At 39.5% G+C, this 15,150-nt stretch overlaps 1 protein-coding gene across 4 annotated transcripts in view; it reads right to left on the bottom strand.

Annotated features, from left to right (window-relative positions):
* Positions 1 to 1,596, bottom strand: part of GATB (glutamyl-tRNA amidotransferase subunit B) — a 43,497-nt gene extending 41,901 nt beyond the window's left edge. For 3 of the 4 annotated variants that reach the window (XM_027676931.1, XM_027676932.1, XM_027676933.1), the window contains exon 1: positions 1,457 to 1,588. In XM_027676931.1, the coding sequence (XP_027532732.1) occupies positions 1,457 to 1,587 (131 nt within the window). In that variant the 5' untranslated portion in view covers position 1,588. Of the gene's footprint in view, positions 1 to 1,456 lie in introns of all 4 variants that reach the window. The other variant, XM_027676930.1, reaches the window with a different exon arrangement.
* Positions 1,597 to 15,150: the final 13,554 nt, after the last annotated feature.

The raw sequence follows: 15,150 nt of genomic DNA, 5'->3' as shown, positions 1-15,150 counted from the left end.
TTGCATGCTGGGAAAGGTGGCTCTCCAGAGCAGTGTTAGCAGTATATTAGCATAAACATTAGTAATCTGGTAATAGAGAAACCATCATTTCAACAGGAGAGCTACTACTCTCTGAGCGTATTCCACAGAATAAAGCTTCTCCATATTATCTAAAAAGTAATTGCAATTCTCACATCCATAACCTTTATATGGACAAGAGGAAAAGGTCACCTTTACAGTATGAATTGCCTGACAGTTTTTCTAAGTAATTATCTGGCCTTGTACAAATGAAGTGGCACAAATAATATTTCAGTGATGAAATCACATTTCTGTGGCAGAATACTTCAGCAGCATGAGTACCCAGATAGCTACAGGAGATAAGCAAGCTATGGAAAAACATCAAACAAATACATTAAGTACAGTGTTTCTTCCAAAGGTGAACATAATACATTGCCAGGATTTCAGTTCTCCATCTGCCCTTCAACAGCAGAGGACACCCCTACAAACACCAAACTAGTGATGCAGGTGTCACTTTAAAGTATAATAACATTATCATAAAAGATTAAGGTTTAGGTGCTTAAAGGAGCTAATACATTTTCTTTCACCAAAACACCGTATTTTCTTTGGTGTTTTCAACTATCTACAAAAATGCTTCAAGGTTTAGAGAAAAATGTGGGGTTTTTTCAAATTTTGGAGACAAATTCATTTCATTGTTTCAAGCATTCTTTAGAAATGCATCTCCATCATATCATGACATTAAAAATTACACCAGGCTTTGCTTAATCAGTGTGTTGGCTTACACTCAGAGAAAAAGGCAGGTGCTGCAGTCAGTCCTCGAGTCCTGCTAACAACACTTACAAGCAACCTGGAGCTTCCTGCCATGTTTGTTCCAGGATTATGTTTATGGGTGTCTCTAAACAATCAGCAGCACGCTTATGCCGGTGTCTGCGCAACTTTTATGAGGTGATCAGCTGTGCAGAGAGAAATCTCTGGCTCACCAAAGAACAACAGAACTTGTTCATGCCGTAACTTTCAGTTGCACCAGGAATGAAACGCACGCTATCCAAGTCGCACAATCCTCCACTGGGAGAGACAGCCTCCTCCGGACCAGCACAACCCCCGAAACCACGCTCGGGAGCGCTGGTGCAGCCCTCGCTGCTCACACTCCGCACACGCGGGTGCTCACGCACCCGAGCCGCGGGCTCTTATCGCAGCCGAACGTGCCAGAGGGCCACGGCCCCGCTGCCGCGGCAACCACCGTGTGGGCTCCGGGGAGGGGTGCGACACAAACGCGTGTTCACAAGGTGCTGCCAGCCACCTGCAAGCTGTACACGCATTACACCGCTCAGAAGAGCACCTAGCCCGGGCCCTGCCGCTGTCACCGCCGCTCCCGCGCCCCCATCCTGCGGCTCCACCCGGAGGGCGGGATGCCCTGGGGGGGGATCCACCTCCTCCCGCCCCTCTCCCGGCACCGTACCCGCTCTTCCCCGCCGGCACCGCCCCGCCTCTCGCGTTACAGGCGACAGCCCGACCCGGAGCGGGCCCGGGCACCCCCCTGCCGCGCTGCCAGCCCCTGCGCCAGGCCCCGCCGCAGGCCCGCGCCGCCATGGCCGCCATGGCCGTACTGACGGCACAGAGGCTCCCGCAGCGCCCCCTGGGAAATGCAGTCCGGGATGGCGGTGCGGAGCGGGGGGGGTGGACTACAACTCCCATCAGGCCGCTCGCCCTGGCGCCGCCAAAGATAACTGGGAATGCGGGTTGTCTGCCTCGTCTGGGAACGCCTGTCCCGGGAATGCTGAAGGAGGAGACAGGGACGGCGTTCGAGTCTCTCTTGTAGCTATTGTTTGAAATGTCTTAGGCGGCTCAGGTCCTCACAGATGCCTGTGTGTGGTTTTCCTTTGGGTTCACGCTGGTACAAAACCAGCCGCTGTTTTATAGGTGGTAGTTTGCAAAGCTTGGGCATCAAATGATAAGGTACCACATGGTTGAAGTCTTGGATCTTCTTGTGAACTGCAAGGTCCAGTCTCTGCAGGTCCTAGGGATGATACACGGCAATAAAGAACGCTGTCCAGGGCAGATGCAAACACCTTAAATGTTTACACAGCTACGTGTCACAGACAATAGAATTAATGATCCTCCATCTTAAGACACGGGCCTGTGGAGCTTAAATGGGAATGAACATAAACTATTGCTTGTGTCATCTTTGCTCTATGTCATCTACTGCCAACAGGAGTTGATCAGTCACAAACAGGTGAGTGAGGCTGATTTCCTCCAGCAGAGGACAGTGGTGCACACAAGCACTTGACAGTATCTTGCAACCCCTACACCCTCTTGTCTTCCCAAGCTCAAATTCAACATGTTCAATGGTTCAGAATCATGTAGGATTTAATTTATCCAAATGAGAAAATGTTTCATAATTGATGTTCAAGAGCACTAATTTTCCAATATATTTATATTGGAAACAAGTTAAATTAACTGGAAGTTCTTTACAGAAAGAACTGTTGAGAGATAGTTGAGAGATACCTTCAGCAGACACTGATCTATAGTTCTTTGTACAATATAACCTTGTTTTAATTAGTCACATTCCTTTTATTGGGGAATATCCCTCCCTTGTACAACAAAGTGTGACCAAGAAAAAATTTCTTTCCAGTAAAGAAGAAAGGGAGAGATCAGGTCATCTGGGACATGTGGTGGTGTCTGAAAGAACTGGAGTAACCCTTTTCCTTCTCTCCTGTTATAAATTTCACATGTGAGCTAACCTAATATAAAGCCTGTGTAGCAGTCTTTAGGCCAATGAAATAGGTAAGAGTTTTTGATAATTCTGATATGACTTAGTGAGGGCCTATGCAAGGTATTGTGATGAAAAATGCATTTTAAGCTGAAGCTTTAGTGTATGATTGTTATTTCTGCAACAAATTTACTCTCTTTACAATTGTCCTCCATGAACTCTGGATTTAATTGTTATTTGATACTTTTTAGGGACTGGCAGGTCATTTCGACCCAGCTATGAGAACAGGTTCTGAATATAGCTCTAAAGTATTTCTACTGGTGTAAAAATGGTAGGTTTCGGATTATGTGACTTTCTTTTAAGACTGTTATTCTGATGTAATAGAAGGTTTCATAAGTAGTCTCTAAGAAGTTAAAACCTTATGAATATTAAAATCATGTTACTTAAAGTCTTACTCTACCTTGATTGCACAGACTTCTGCCCTTTGCACATATTATTTAGAAGGGAGTAGACAACAGAGAGGGGTTGAAATCCACCCCAGACTATTCCTCTGGAACTTTTAGCTGTATTAGTTTTTGTCTTAGAGAGGAAGATTGGGAAGTGCCACTGTTTGTGATTTGAATTGTCTCATTGCTATTTTAATTCCTTTTCCAGAAAAAAGAAAATCCCATTAGAAAACCCTTTTCCTTTGCAGCCTTGTGCCGGTAACCCAGGAGGTAATAAATGAAAGCTCACACATCCATACACAGGAAGCTCGCCAATCACAGACAAGAAGGGCATAATTGCCTTTCCCAGCAGCTTACTTTGAGGTAGGAAAGGTTACATATTTGTTCTTTATATACCCTGGGCAGCAGCTTCAACTTTGCATTGTGTTTATAGATCATGCTGTGGCTTGGAATAGGAAAATAGCACTGCATAAAGATTTGTGCAATGATAGTTCATTACTAACTGTGTAGACTTATGTCTTAGAGAAGGTAAATCCAGGGGAGAGTTTGCTCTGAGTCAGAATGTCCTGTTACTGTAAGAATTTAACCAATACCTGAGAGGAAATTGGAATTTTCTAGAGAACAAAAACCCAACAGTATGTCATTTAATCCATAAAGATGCAGTCTCTCCCATTTATTTGAAAGAAGATCCCTCTGAGTTTTAGTTTACAGGGTCTGAGCTTTAGACTCTGCTTTCTTGCAAGTCATACTTAGCACACATACTTGGTCCTTTTGTGGACTGTGAGATCTCTTTTTGGTATAACAGGGAATGGGATATTCAGACTGGAGTGTTTGCAAAATACCTCACAGTCTGCCTGCAGTGTCTTATTTCAGCATGTGAAATAAGGAACAGGCAGGAACCTCTGTTAAGATTTTGAAGTGGAGGGTAGGACTTTTGGAAGAGTAGATCCATAGTGTACCAAATAATCAGGCATTGGCCTACAGGGAGGAGTAATGAGGAGCATTGTTAAGTTTGGAAGGAAAGTATAGTAAGGGATGTTTTCAAACTTTTAGGCCCCTAAGATCACCTCTATACCTTGAAAGCCTTTTTTTAGCTACAGGTGTAAAGAGAGAAATTTTCTTTTTTTTTTCTGCCACTTTCAACTAGTGAGGGCAATGATTTTCAGCCTGCATTGATTCAACTTGTTTAACTATTAATAATGGGGGATGGCAGATTTACAAAATGTACAAAAAAATGTACCTGATCTTGCAGATTGGAAAAGGGTATTTCTACTGACCACAGGAAAGAGTATTTAGGGAGCTAATAGAGCTGCCTTCTATGATCTGCTGACCACATGTGCATGCATGTGTGCATGCATGTGTGCAGTGATAGACTGGGTAATGTGAAGGGCCTCATGGTTCGAGGGGTCTTGTATCAAAATGTGTTAATGTACAAAATGGCATCAATTTCCTACTTGAGAAGTAGTGCCATTTTATTTTATTTTATTTAGTAAAAGTGTTTTTACTCATGAGTTGAAAATAAGGGCCCGACTTAGCTAGAAAAAAAAAACACCACAAGAAATATGTATGCAAAAGCAATTTCTATACACAGTAAAGAAAATGAAAGTTACATACTTTTACTACTGTAGAAGGTAAATTCACTATTCCTCAGAGGCTGTGTTGTTGAAGAGAACCTGTATCTCCGGCTCAACCATGAGGAAGTTGTGTATTACAGCCTTTCTGTACTTCTTTTCACCTGGTTTGTCTTGCCTGGGAGTGCTGCAGTGAGCATTGACTACACCTGTGATTTGAATCAGGTGCTGGCCATCTTGAAAACTACCACTTAGGTGCAGAGCAGCTCCTTGTGTCTCAGGACCCTCACTTGGAAGCAACATGGTTACTGGGCTTGTTGTAGCTGCGGTGCCTTACAATTCATTCTCCAAAGGCAGAGGCAGTGTTCGAGGAAGTTCTGTACCACTAAACTTGTCTAATGGTGAGTACTACCCTAATCCTATTGTGTGATAAATTAAATTCTTATTTTTTTCAGTGTGAAGTTCCACTACTATAGGCATAAGAGGATTTCCAAGTATATCACTGCCATATTGTTATTGCATCTTGATTAAGTTATTAGAAAGTCTGTGTTACGAGACTATGCTACCTTTGGTATGATTTCTAGCTGCTTAGGGATTAATTTCTTTGGGTTGGAAATCAGCATGATTTACCTCCAGGGTGATCACTCCTTGTGATTTGGGCCTGTTTTAATACACAGTGTTTTCTAAATGTTTGAGTTGTAATTCAGGAATCATATCAGGTTTTTGTTTGGATATTGTTCGGTCTATAAGGAATATGTTATAGTGGTTTTTCTTCATGCTATATTTTTGAGGCAGTGGAAACTGCATTTGGAAACAGCAGAGGCTAGACTAAAGCATCTAAATTTGAGTCCAATAAGTTTATTGTATGAATCATATGCGTGTACTGTCTGTGATGATTATGCGTAAGAAAGCGATTGATAATATTTCAGCTGATCTAAAATTTACTAATCCATTCTCTCTAATTGTATTGGCATCTGCAAAAAAGTCCTTAAAATGTCTTTCTAGTCTTTGGTTTTCGTTTTCCTCTGTATAGTAAAGAACATGAAAGGATAGAGGAAAAAGCACCTAGAAGTGAGACTAATTTATTCCTGTGTTCCATTACTTTTTGTGTTGCATTTTTGTGTATTCTGTTTCTTCTGTTTACAATTTTCAACTGAAATTTTCAAAGAGCTGCGTTATGCCTGAGGCCTGCTATTTCCTAAATTAAGAGTCATAACTCTTGTTGCAGGCTATCTTATAACTTTATATATAAATATGTCCTGGACCTAACATTTTAGCAGCGTAGTTTCACGTAACTAATACTCAAACAAAAACTTTCATATACTCATTTATAAGATTCCAGCTGACAGCCCAACCTAGGAAAAAACAGACACAAAGATCTATGCTAAATTTGTTAAAGAAGGAAAATTTTAGCTGAACAGTCAAATTGGGAATACACATGAAAGTGTTTTCCCTGACTAGAGAGGGTATTAATAATCAACAAAACCTTCAATTATTATTGACTTCTCTGTCATGAATAAAGTGAAGGAATAGGTTGAAAGAGTTGTCAAGCAACATAATGCTTGGAGTAAGCTGGTTATAATAGTGACATTAGTTTAGTCTAAAATTATTTTTTTAATCAAAACCAATCTAAAGATAGTCTCAAATATGAAATCCTGTCAAGGTGCTCCTTTTCAGAGAGGGATTTCTTTAGAACGTGAGAGTACTTGTAGGGTGAAGCCAATTTGAAGAGGTTATATTTAAAAAAAATTTTATTCCTCAGGCTTAGCACAGTGCTTCTAGGGGCTGCCTTTATTGTTCTTAACACTAAGGATTATTTTTAATTCTCTGAAGCAATAAGGATACGAACTAAAACTGTTGACCAGATGGAACTTTGTGATTTATTACTGCACTAAAAGCACAGCAGAAATGCAAATGAAGGAAAATACTGCAGATAAATGTTCAAAAGCTTTGAATAAGGTTGCAGATCCTGAAGTGAGCCCTGGCTCGCCTTCTTCCTATGCAACAACGCAGACTTCTGTTTTACTTGTTTAGGATTGATTTATAAGGAGTTGGTTATTTTCAAAACTTTTTGTATATTCCTCCCTTTCAATTATGTACACCTGTTATGTGTAAGCCAGGTGGGCTTGAACACACGTTGAAACCCTTATCCTGTTGGATACAATGTCTTTACTCTGCTACATAAATTTTTCTTTTTTAGCTTCTATGGCTGCACTGCTGTCCCCATCTTCCCACAGTGCCTGTGGCATTTGAAGCAAAATCTGAGTTATGTTCTGCTTTTTGATAAGAAGTGACAAGAATGTTTTTGGTGTTTGTTTGTTTGTTTTTTTCCCCCTCTGTACTGTATTTATGCCATACCTATATGTTTGTTAACTTTTCTTATAGTAAAATAAAAGATGTAAACATTGCTTCTTCCTGACAGTGGCAGTGCCCTTGAAATTAATCATCCATCTCACAATGCTGTTTGTTTGTGTTTTGGGTTGGTTTTGCTTTTTTGTGGGGGTTTGTTTGTTTGGATGGTTTGGTGTTGGTTTTTTTTCTTTCCTGCAGACTGACTCATGGCTTTTGAATCTTGATTATGATTTCTCCATGGACCTGGTGAAGATAGTCAGTGTGTTAGTCAGAGCCCTTAACTGAGAGCTTGTAAACGGAGACAGATCGTGACAACCCGGAGAAATGAGTGCCTTTGGGTACAAAACAGGCTAGAATACACAGAAGCAGAACAAACATATTTCCTGTTTTGTTACTTGTGTATCTAGTGTCCTAATGGAAAGGACTGCTGACAATGTTGAATCAAATATTTCATCTTGTGTTGTTTATTCTGTCCTTGGGTTTTTTTGTGGTGCCACCAGTTCATGCTTACTGGTGTGAACTTCTGCCCAGCAATAACTGCAGCCTATATGAAATAGGCTGATAACTAACCAAAGTATTTTAATTTTTCTTTAAACTGTGACCTGGGATAGCGGCCCATTGAAGAGTCTTGGAATTGTGTTTTGTACCAATTATATCACAGGGGTTTTGTCTTCCAATTTATTCTTTGGAAAAAGTATGAATAATTGTCCAGTTTTGTGGACAACAGATATTTTAAAGCTATGTGCCAGCGTATAAAATACATTGGTAGTAGAATGCCTCTTTTACTATTATTTTAAAGGTAAGGAAATTAAGTGATGGGGTTTTGTTTGTTGGGATTTTTTGGTGTTTTCTTTTGCATGGTGGGGGAAAGTTGGGGTTTGGTGAGATTTTTTTGGTTTTGTGGAGGTTTGGTTTTTTTTGTTTTGTGTGGTGGTTTTTGTTTGGGTTTGTTGTTGCTTTTTTTTTTTACATCATCTTAGATAAGATGAGATTAAATTTTTCCATTGGAGAAGAGAAATTCTCTCTATAGAAACTTTTATTAACTGGTCGATCAGTAACTGCTTTGGGACTGAAGTGCTTCAGTAACTGATTACATCATCTCAGATTAGATGAAATTCTTCCATTATGGAAGTGAAATTCTCCTGTAGAAACTTTTATTAACCAATCAGTCAGTAACTGCTTTGGGAGTGAGGTGCTTCAGCTCCAGTAAGTGATTAGTAAATTGCAGTCTGAAGCCAGAATGTAAGAGTTGTTGTGTGCTTTGCACATATTGGGGTAATGGCTCATTAGTCTTAATAAATTGGATGATCTTTGAAGTTTATATTTCCTCCTTGCCTTGTCCAGTATAGCAGCATGTGCAGGGAATTCAATTCAGTACAAGCCAGCACAACACAGTATACTTAGACTGTGTCAGGGGGCTGCTTCTAGAGGCCTTGTTCAAACAAAACTCTGTGGGGCTTCAGTAAGAGTTTGGGTTAATTCTCCAAGTCATTGCTAAAACAAACTCAATGGAGGTAGCATATGTTAGATAACTGCAGTAACAGCTTTGCCTAAGGGACTTGAGAGACCAACCCTTCTAGCTTTACCATATGCCCTTCTTCTCTTTCCTCTCTAAATGTTAGCATTTGTAGTATGGTAGCACAGTTTTGTCTCTACTCTACTAGTATTTTCTTTCTCACTATAGTGGCCTAAGTAGCGGTAATGGCATAAGAATACATTGCTGGCTTTTGTTCTAATACTTTTGATTTCTCTTCTGTCTTTTTCTGCTACTGTGTAGGTTATGGCAATGCATAAGTGATTACATAGGAAGCTTTTCTCATCAGGGTAGTACCCTTATGATGAAAAGTGATACTCTGCCAAGTCACTAGACAATTCTCTAGAAGAACTTTCCTGCTAGGCCAGGTGTGCAGTAGTGACTGTGCATTGGAAGGTTATGCGATGTACCCGACCTCAACAGCACGCTTAGGTTTACTGCTTCCTGTATTACAATTCAGTGGCACATTACTTTGAATAGATATGCAGCTGCCTTATGTGTGGATGAAAGAAATATATCTGTGTATCAAGATATTCTATTTTTCCAATTATGATCTGCTATCTCATGGTACTAGATAGGAACTGTCTAGTTCAGGAAGCATTTTATTACTGCTATGTGAATTATGCAAAGCTTGCTGTTTCTTTTAGGTCCTGAGAGGGAGAGATTTTAACTTCTTCTTGGAGTCGTCTTCCCCAAAGCATGTCTGTTGTTTTCTTACAATCTTTTGAAATATAGAATTAGACATTAATTGGAAAAAATGCTGCACTTGCTTGTGTGTCTTGCTTGTGATTATGTTTACTTGGTCTTTCCCAATCACTAAATGTCTCCCAATCTTTAGTTTTTTCATTCTAAATCCATTTTTATTGTTACACACAGAAAGCAAACATACATGTTCAGCCAGGATGATTTTACTCAAACATAAGGAGAGAAAAGAATGAGAAAATTTGTATTAAAAATATATTCAGCGTATCTCCTAACCTCTTCAGAACTGAACAAAAATGACTTTGTTGTCTCTTTGTACCAGAAGGCTTGAAAGGTTTGCAAATGCATGGTAGTAGCATAGTAAATAGGCAGCATATTGGGAATATATCTTTTAAAGGCCAGGGAATAGCTTAAATACTCTTTTAAGCTGTGGTTGATATAAAACATTTCCAATTGGATCATGTATGGAGTAATTACTTTTGACAAGTTAATTTTGCAAGTGTCCAATTAAGCTATTCATTCATAGCTTATCTCTTCACAGTGTGGCTGTATTCACTTAGATGTTCAGGCTTGAATTTCTATTATGCATTTAAATATGAATCCAAATTCATGCAATGTGAATTCATTGAAAGGCCAGCTCTTAGTGTTTAGAGTTTGAACCCCCCAATTCAGATCGCAAGAGTGGCTTAAATCAAGAGGAATGCAAAGTTGTCTTTTTCTTAAGTAGTAGTAGGTGTTTGTTAATTGCTAGGCTTCTATTTTTTCAAAGTTGTTTAAATTCATATTCTCAGTTTTTCTTTAAACTCACTTTAATTCACAATATAAAGTCAAATTTAGGGGTGTGATTTTCTCATGAAGCCACCCGACTCCCAAAGCTTGGACTTTAAATGGAATACCAAATGTTAAAAAGTACCTCAGAATTAGAAGATACAGAACTTACGAGTGTAAATATGATGAGAGTATAGAGTGTCAAATCTCTGAGATCTGGGGATGGCACTAGGTATTTTTAGTTGATAATGGAAGCTGTTCATTTATTGCTCTTGATAGAAGTGGAAATAAGCCAAGTCAGGAGCATACTGTGATTATTCAAAGGGTTCAAGGGCATCTGTAACCTACTTCAGTCAGGTGTTTGGATTTTAGGAATGAACTAATAATGTGTGTTAAAGATGGACTTTGGCCTCTAGAAGCTTTTAAAAAAAGAACTTTAAAAAATTAGTGTCTAGTGCTTATTCTCTGAGTGAGCAGAGCAGGATTAGGGAACTGCCACATGATTAATCAAGCTAGTGATTATACCAAGCTGAAAACTCAAGGGACCAAATTTACTGGGCCCTGGGCAGGTAATTTACATGATCTGCCCTGGTGTTAGTGAGGCAAATTCAACAAGATGTATGATAGTGATGGTAGATAGTGTTTTCTCTCTGTCATCTGTCCTATTTTTCACTTGCACAGAGATGTCTCTAGTGGTAATGGGACCAGGTCAGAGCATAGCTGAACCTTTATAGTTCTTTGCTGCTAAGACAGGAGTTTGTAGGTTCCCATTCTAAATCCCTCTGAGGGCGGAAAGGGAGGGACACCACCAGCACCCACCCTTTGCTGAAATTCATGTGGACATTCACACACAGACTTGAGTATCTATATGTCTCTTTCCAGTCAATACTTCAGGACTTCTGAGTTCTTTCAATTCCTTTGTCTGTTTTGAAACTTAAGCTGTAAATGGATCTTGACATTAGGTTTCACACAGGATCTAGATATCAGACTGTATCATCCCACACACATATTTAGATTAATTTCATATCTATTCTACACCTCTCACATTGACACCTGTTTGAACATGGAAAAAGCCGAGCTTTCCCTTGCTGGCTGGAAGCTGCTAACATGAGAGGAGGCCAGAAAAGCACGTGTTGGGAAAGATAATCGAAAGCTTTGAATGTTACGTGGATGTCTAGGATTGACAGGTGAGCCCAGCAGATTTCAATCACCAAGTTTCATTACTGCCATCCAAGCAGCAGTGATTCTTTTTTCCAGACTCTCTGTAGCTTGACTTTCTGAGAAGCTCTGCACTTTGGAGAAGATCCCCCTCTGTAACTTACCAAGTGGTTCAGGATGCCAAGAAACATTGTCTTCTCTAAGACTTCTGAGTCTATGTCTATCCAGCACACTGCTATATAAGTGCTGTTGACTTATGTTTCCTAAACAAGTCTTGTCTAATGCTATTTATCTACCTCCTTATTAAACCAAAAAAATCTGACCTTCAGTATTTGTCCGTTGGGCTATTTCTCTGAGATTAATTTTGTGAGGGATAGCTGAAAATCACTTTATATATTGGCTTTCATATCCCACTGTGGATTTATCTAGAGGATAATAGTAATATAAATCTTACACCCAGATTTTACAGCATTGTTTCTACTTTTTTTCAGCACAGTTACGCTAAGTCTGGGTTCAGTTTCATATTGTTTCCTCCTGAGTCGCTCCCTGTATGTGAGAAAATAACTGCAAAAACCCCAGTGTTCCAGGGTACACCTATGATGACCTCTGTTTTGGTGCAGATAATGTGATAACTGCTGACCAATAGTACAAATGCATACCAGGTTTAGTGTAATTATTATCTCAGGCAAGAAAGCTTCCCTAAGCTCCATTCCAAGGACAGCAAAGTAGCAAAGAAAGAGAACTCCTGTGGCCTGAATTTCAGAGGAAATAGCATTAACAATGCAAAAGAAATATATGGGGGGGCAGGGAGAGGTGCCTTCAAAAGAACATTAAACCTATGAGGATTTTCCAGGTAGGAAAGCATGTTCAGATAGTTCAGTCATAACCAGATTTTCTCAAAGCTAGTGTGAAGAAAGCCCAAGAGGTGGTATGGTTTTGGCTGAAGAAATAAAGCATTATTTATTGTTTCTCTGAGTGTTGGCAATGCAGGACTTCAGAAAAATGGGTTAAGCACCATTGCATTAAAATGTAATTTAAAACAAACCGATTCTCTTTTAAGTTATAATGTAAGTCAAATTGTTTCTCAGCAGTCCTCTTCACTAGTGACATGTGGACACAGCTGAATGTTTTCTTCCCGTAAGAAGCGAATTGTGGTGCAGTTGAAGCTTGGTCAATACTAGATTAAATCAAACCTTGGTATAACAGGATGGCATCATTACAGTCATATAAAATGAATGTAGTCAAGGTTGGTATCCAGTCCAGAAAGTCTGTTCTTTGGGTAGAGGATTTTATGAATGTGCTACATCTGCTCTGCTGCCCAGTAGTAAACTGGTGGATGCAGTGCCTGATGTCCTATGGCTTGGGCTGCATCCTGCTTGGACTACTGACTTGCCTCAGCAATTAGAACTGGTATAGTACAGTAATGGTGTATTGCATGTTGCATGTTTGGTTTTGGCATCAAGATTCAAAGATGTTTTAACCTTCAGTTTCAGAGTTTATCCACATGTTTCATAAATACATCATTAGTAAAATTTAGAAGTCTCACTGTTCTTCCTATCTTATGTCACTGCATTAGTATTTAATTAATCCTCATTTCATTAGTTATACATTTATTAGCATAGGCAAACACATGGGTCTGGATTCATTGTCCGTGTAATGAGTAGTAAAATGATTTAAATGCAGAAAAAAACCCTCTTTAGGGGATTAAAGGGAGGAAGTCTGATTTACATATTGGGACAATTCAGGGTTAGCCAAACCAGTGACTGGCAACCCATTCAACTAGGCTGGAATGAAAATGGAGAGAAAATACAGTCAACAGAGAAAATGTGGTTTATTGAAATGTGTGTGTGTGTGTGTGTGTGTGTGTGTGTGTGTGTGTGTGTGTGTATATAAATATATATGTATGTATATGGGCTTTTAGAGAAGGACCTTATGAGAGGGGAAGTGAGTGCCCTATCTGGTCTTCCTTTTTTATGCAAGAGGGAAGTAAATGGCCTCTTACAGTCTGAGCCAGTATGAGTATAGTCAACAAATGAGTCTCTACTGGGCAACAGAAGCATTGTCACCTTTGCTACCGGGTCTTGAGGGCATGCAGCTTTTGCTGTATCAGCTGTTTTCTCCACCTGTATGCTAGATGTAAACACCATCTTTCCTGCAGCACATGCCTCGTTCTCTGTCCGTGCTTCGGTGTATTGACACAAGGCATCACAGAATGTAGGTTTGTACTAATGTGCTGGAGGGCTGGCTGAGAGACAGTCATGATTTTGCCATCCTGTCTAGGATTCCAGTTGTGCTGCTCCTACATTTGCAGTAGAATTAAGCTATGCACTTTCTCTATGCCTTGGCATAGGCACATGACACTAATGACGCACTCATCCTTTAAATCGGTGAGACTGAGGTGTAAATTACTACCCTTAATGAATATGTTATTTGACCCTGTTCCTCACAAAAGTGGATGAAGTTTCATATGTTGGTAATAGTATCTGAGTAGAATTGTTACCTCATTTTGCAGTTAATCTCAAGAATGGAGAAAAAAATATTTTTTGATCAAACCTCCAGTCTTTTCTAATCTAGGTAATTCCTTGACCCCACAAACAGTCCCATAAGATTTCACACTCAGACTATTTACTCAAGAGGACATAAACATTAAACAAAACTATGCTTATAGTTTTAAGATTTTAACATAAAATAAGCATAAGTAGCAATCCAATTATAATATTGATTAACTTGCCATGTTTCTCATGTGTAGTTGTGTGAAACTTTGTAACATTCACCATACTGGAGCCTGTTGGAATCCTCTTGGTTGTCAGTTCTTACTGGAAGATAAATACCATAATGGAGCTAAAAGGTTAATCAATGCTGTGGTGCAACAGCTATTTTTATTAAGAGAAAGACCCCCAGAGACTTCTTGCCCATATGCAATACTTCAAATAATTATTATTTATTACTAAAGTATTGGTACCATCTGCCCCCACACTTATTAATGCTACTGTGCTACCCATTCATAAACCTTTTCATTAACTCTTGCTTCTCTACCACCTTCTTCTTCCACAAATAAGTACTAGAGTCACTAAATCATGTCTAAGGGATGAAAAAATTCTTAAACACGTTGAGGAGGGAGTTGGATTATTTGTCTGGTGTGCTGCGATTTATTTGACAAATGAACATACAGAAAGATAGGACATATAAATACTGCTGTGTTCTTGCTTTGTCACTTTTGAAATTTCTTAATTTCCTTTATTTCAGTACCTAAACACAATTAGTATGTACATGTCAGGTGCCAGACATGTGTATCTCTTTCTAGAATTTACATAGCTTTTCACATATTTTGAAAGAGAAATGAAGCACAGTACACTGCATAAGATGACAGCTTTGATGTATTGCTTCTCAGCCACAGCAATGCATAGCTTTGGTTTAGCAAGGCCTTTACCAGCCCTCGAGAAGTCTTATAGTGGATTGTACTTCCTAAGTTATTACTTTATTCTTTATATTACTTTTTTTCCCTAACAAATTCAGGTATTTTCCAGAGGTTTTTTTATCCAATAGAATTTTTTATTTCAGCTAAAACTAGGCATTGTTTCTGAGTCCTCAAGCCTGACAGTTCTGCCTGCCACAGCTTTCAGTGAGTGAATGAACACTTTCACTACTCTACACCAAAAAGTGGAGATGGGCTAAAATGGGTAAGAGGTACATGCTGCAAAACACTTTGAGTAGGAAAAAGAGTGTGCAAAGAGTCGGGAGATACTCTTGGATCATAAGAAGTCATCTGTGTCTGGGCCTGTACTCTGGTGGTGTTCCTGACAGGTGTTTGTCTAACCTAGTCTCAGGGACCACTGGCAGTAGGTTTTCAGACTTATTTCAGTCCTTCGCAATCTTCACTAATGCAAAACTCTTCCTAATATTTACCACAAA

Source organism: Neopelma chrysocephalum, unplaced genomic scaffold (assembly GCF_003984885.1).
Source record: "Neopelma chrysocephalum unplaced genomic scaffold, ASM398488v2 Primary Assembly neopelma1_42b, whole genome shotgun sequence".
In the NCBI taxonomy this organism is placed as follows: Eukaryota; Metazoa; Chordata; class Aves; order Passeriformes; family Pipridae; genus Neopelma; species Neopelma chrysocephalum.
This window is presented reverse-complemented; position numbering and strand designations above follow the sequence as displayed.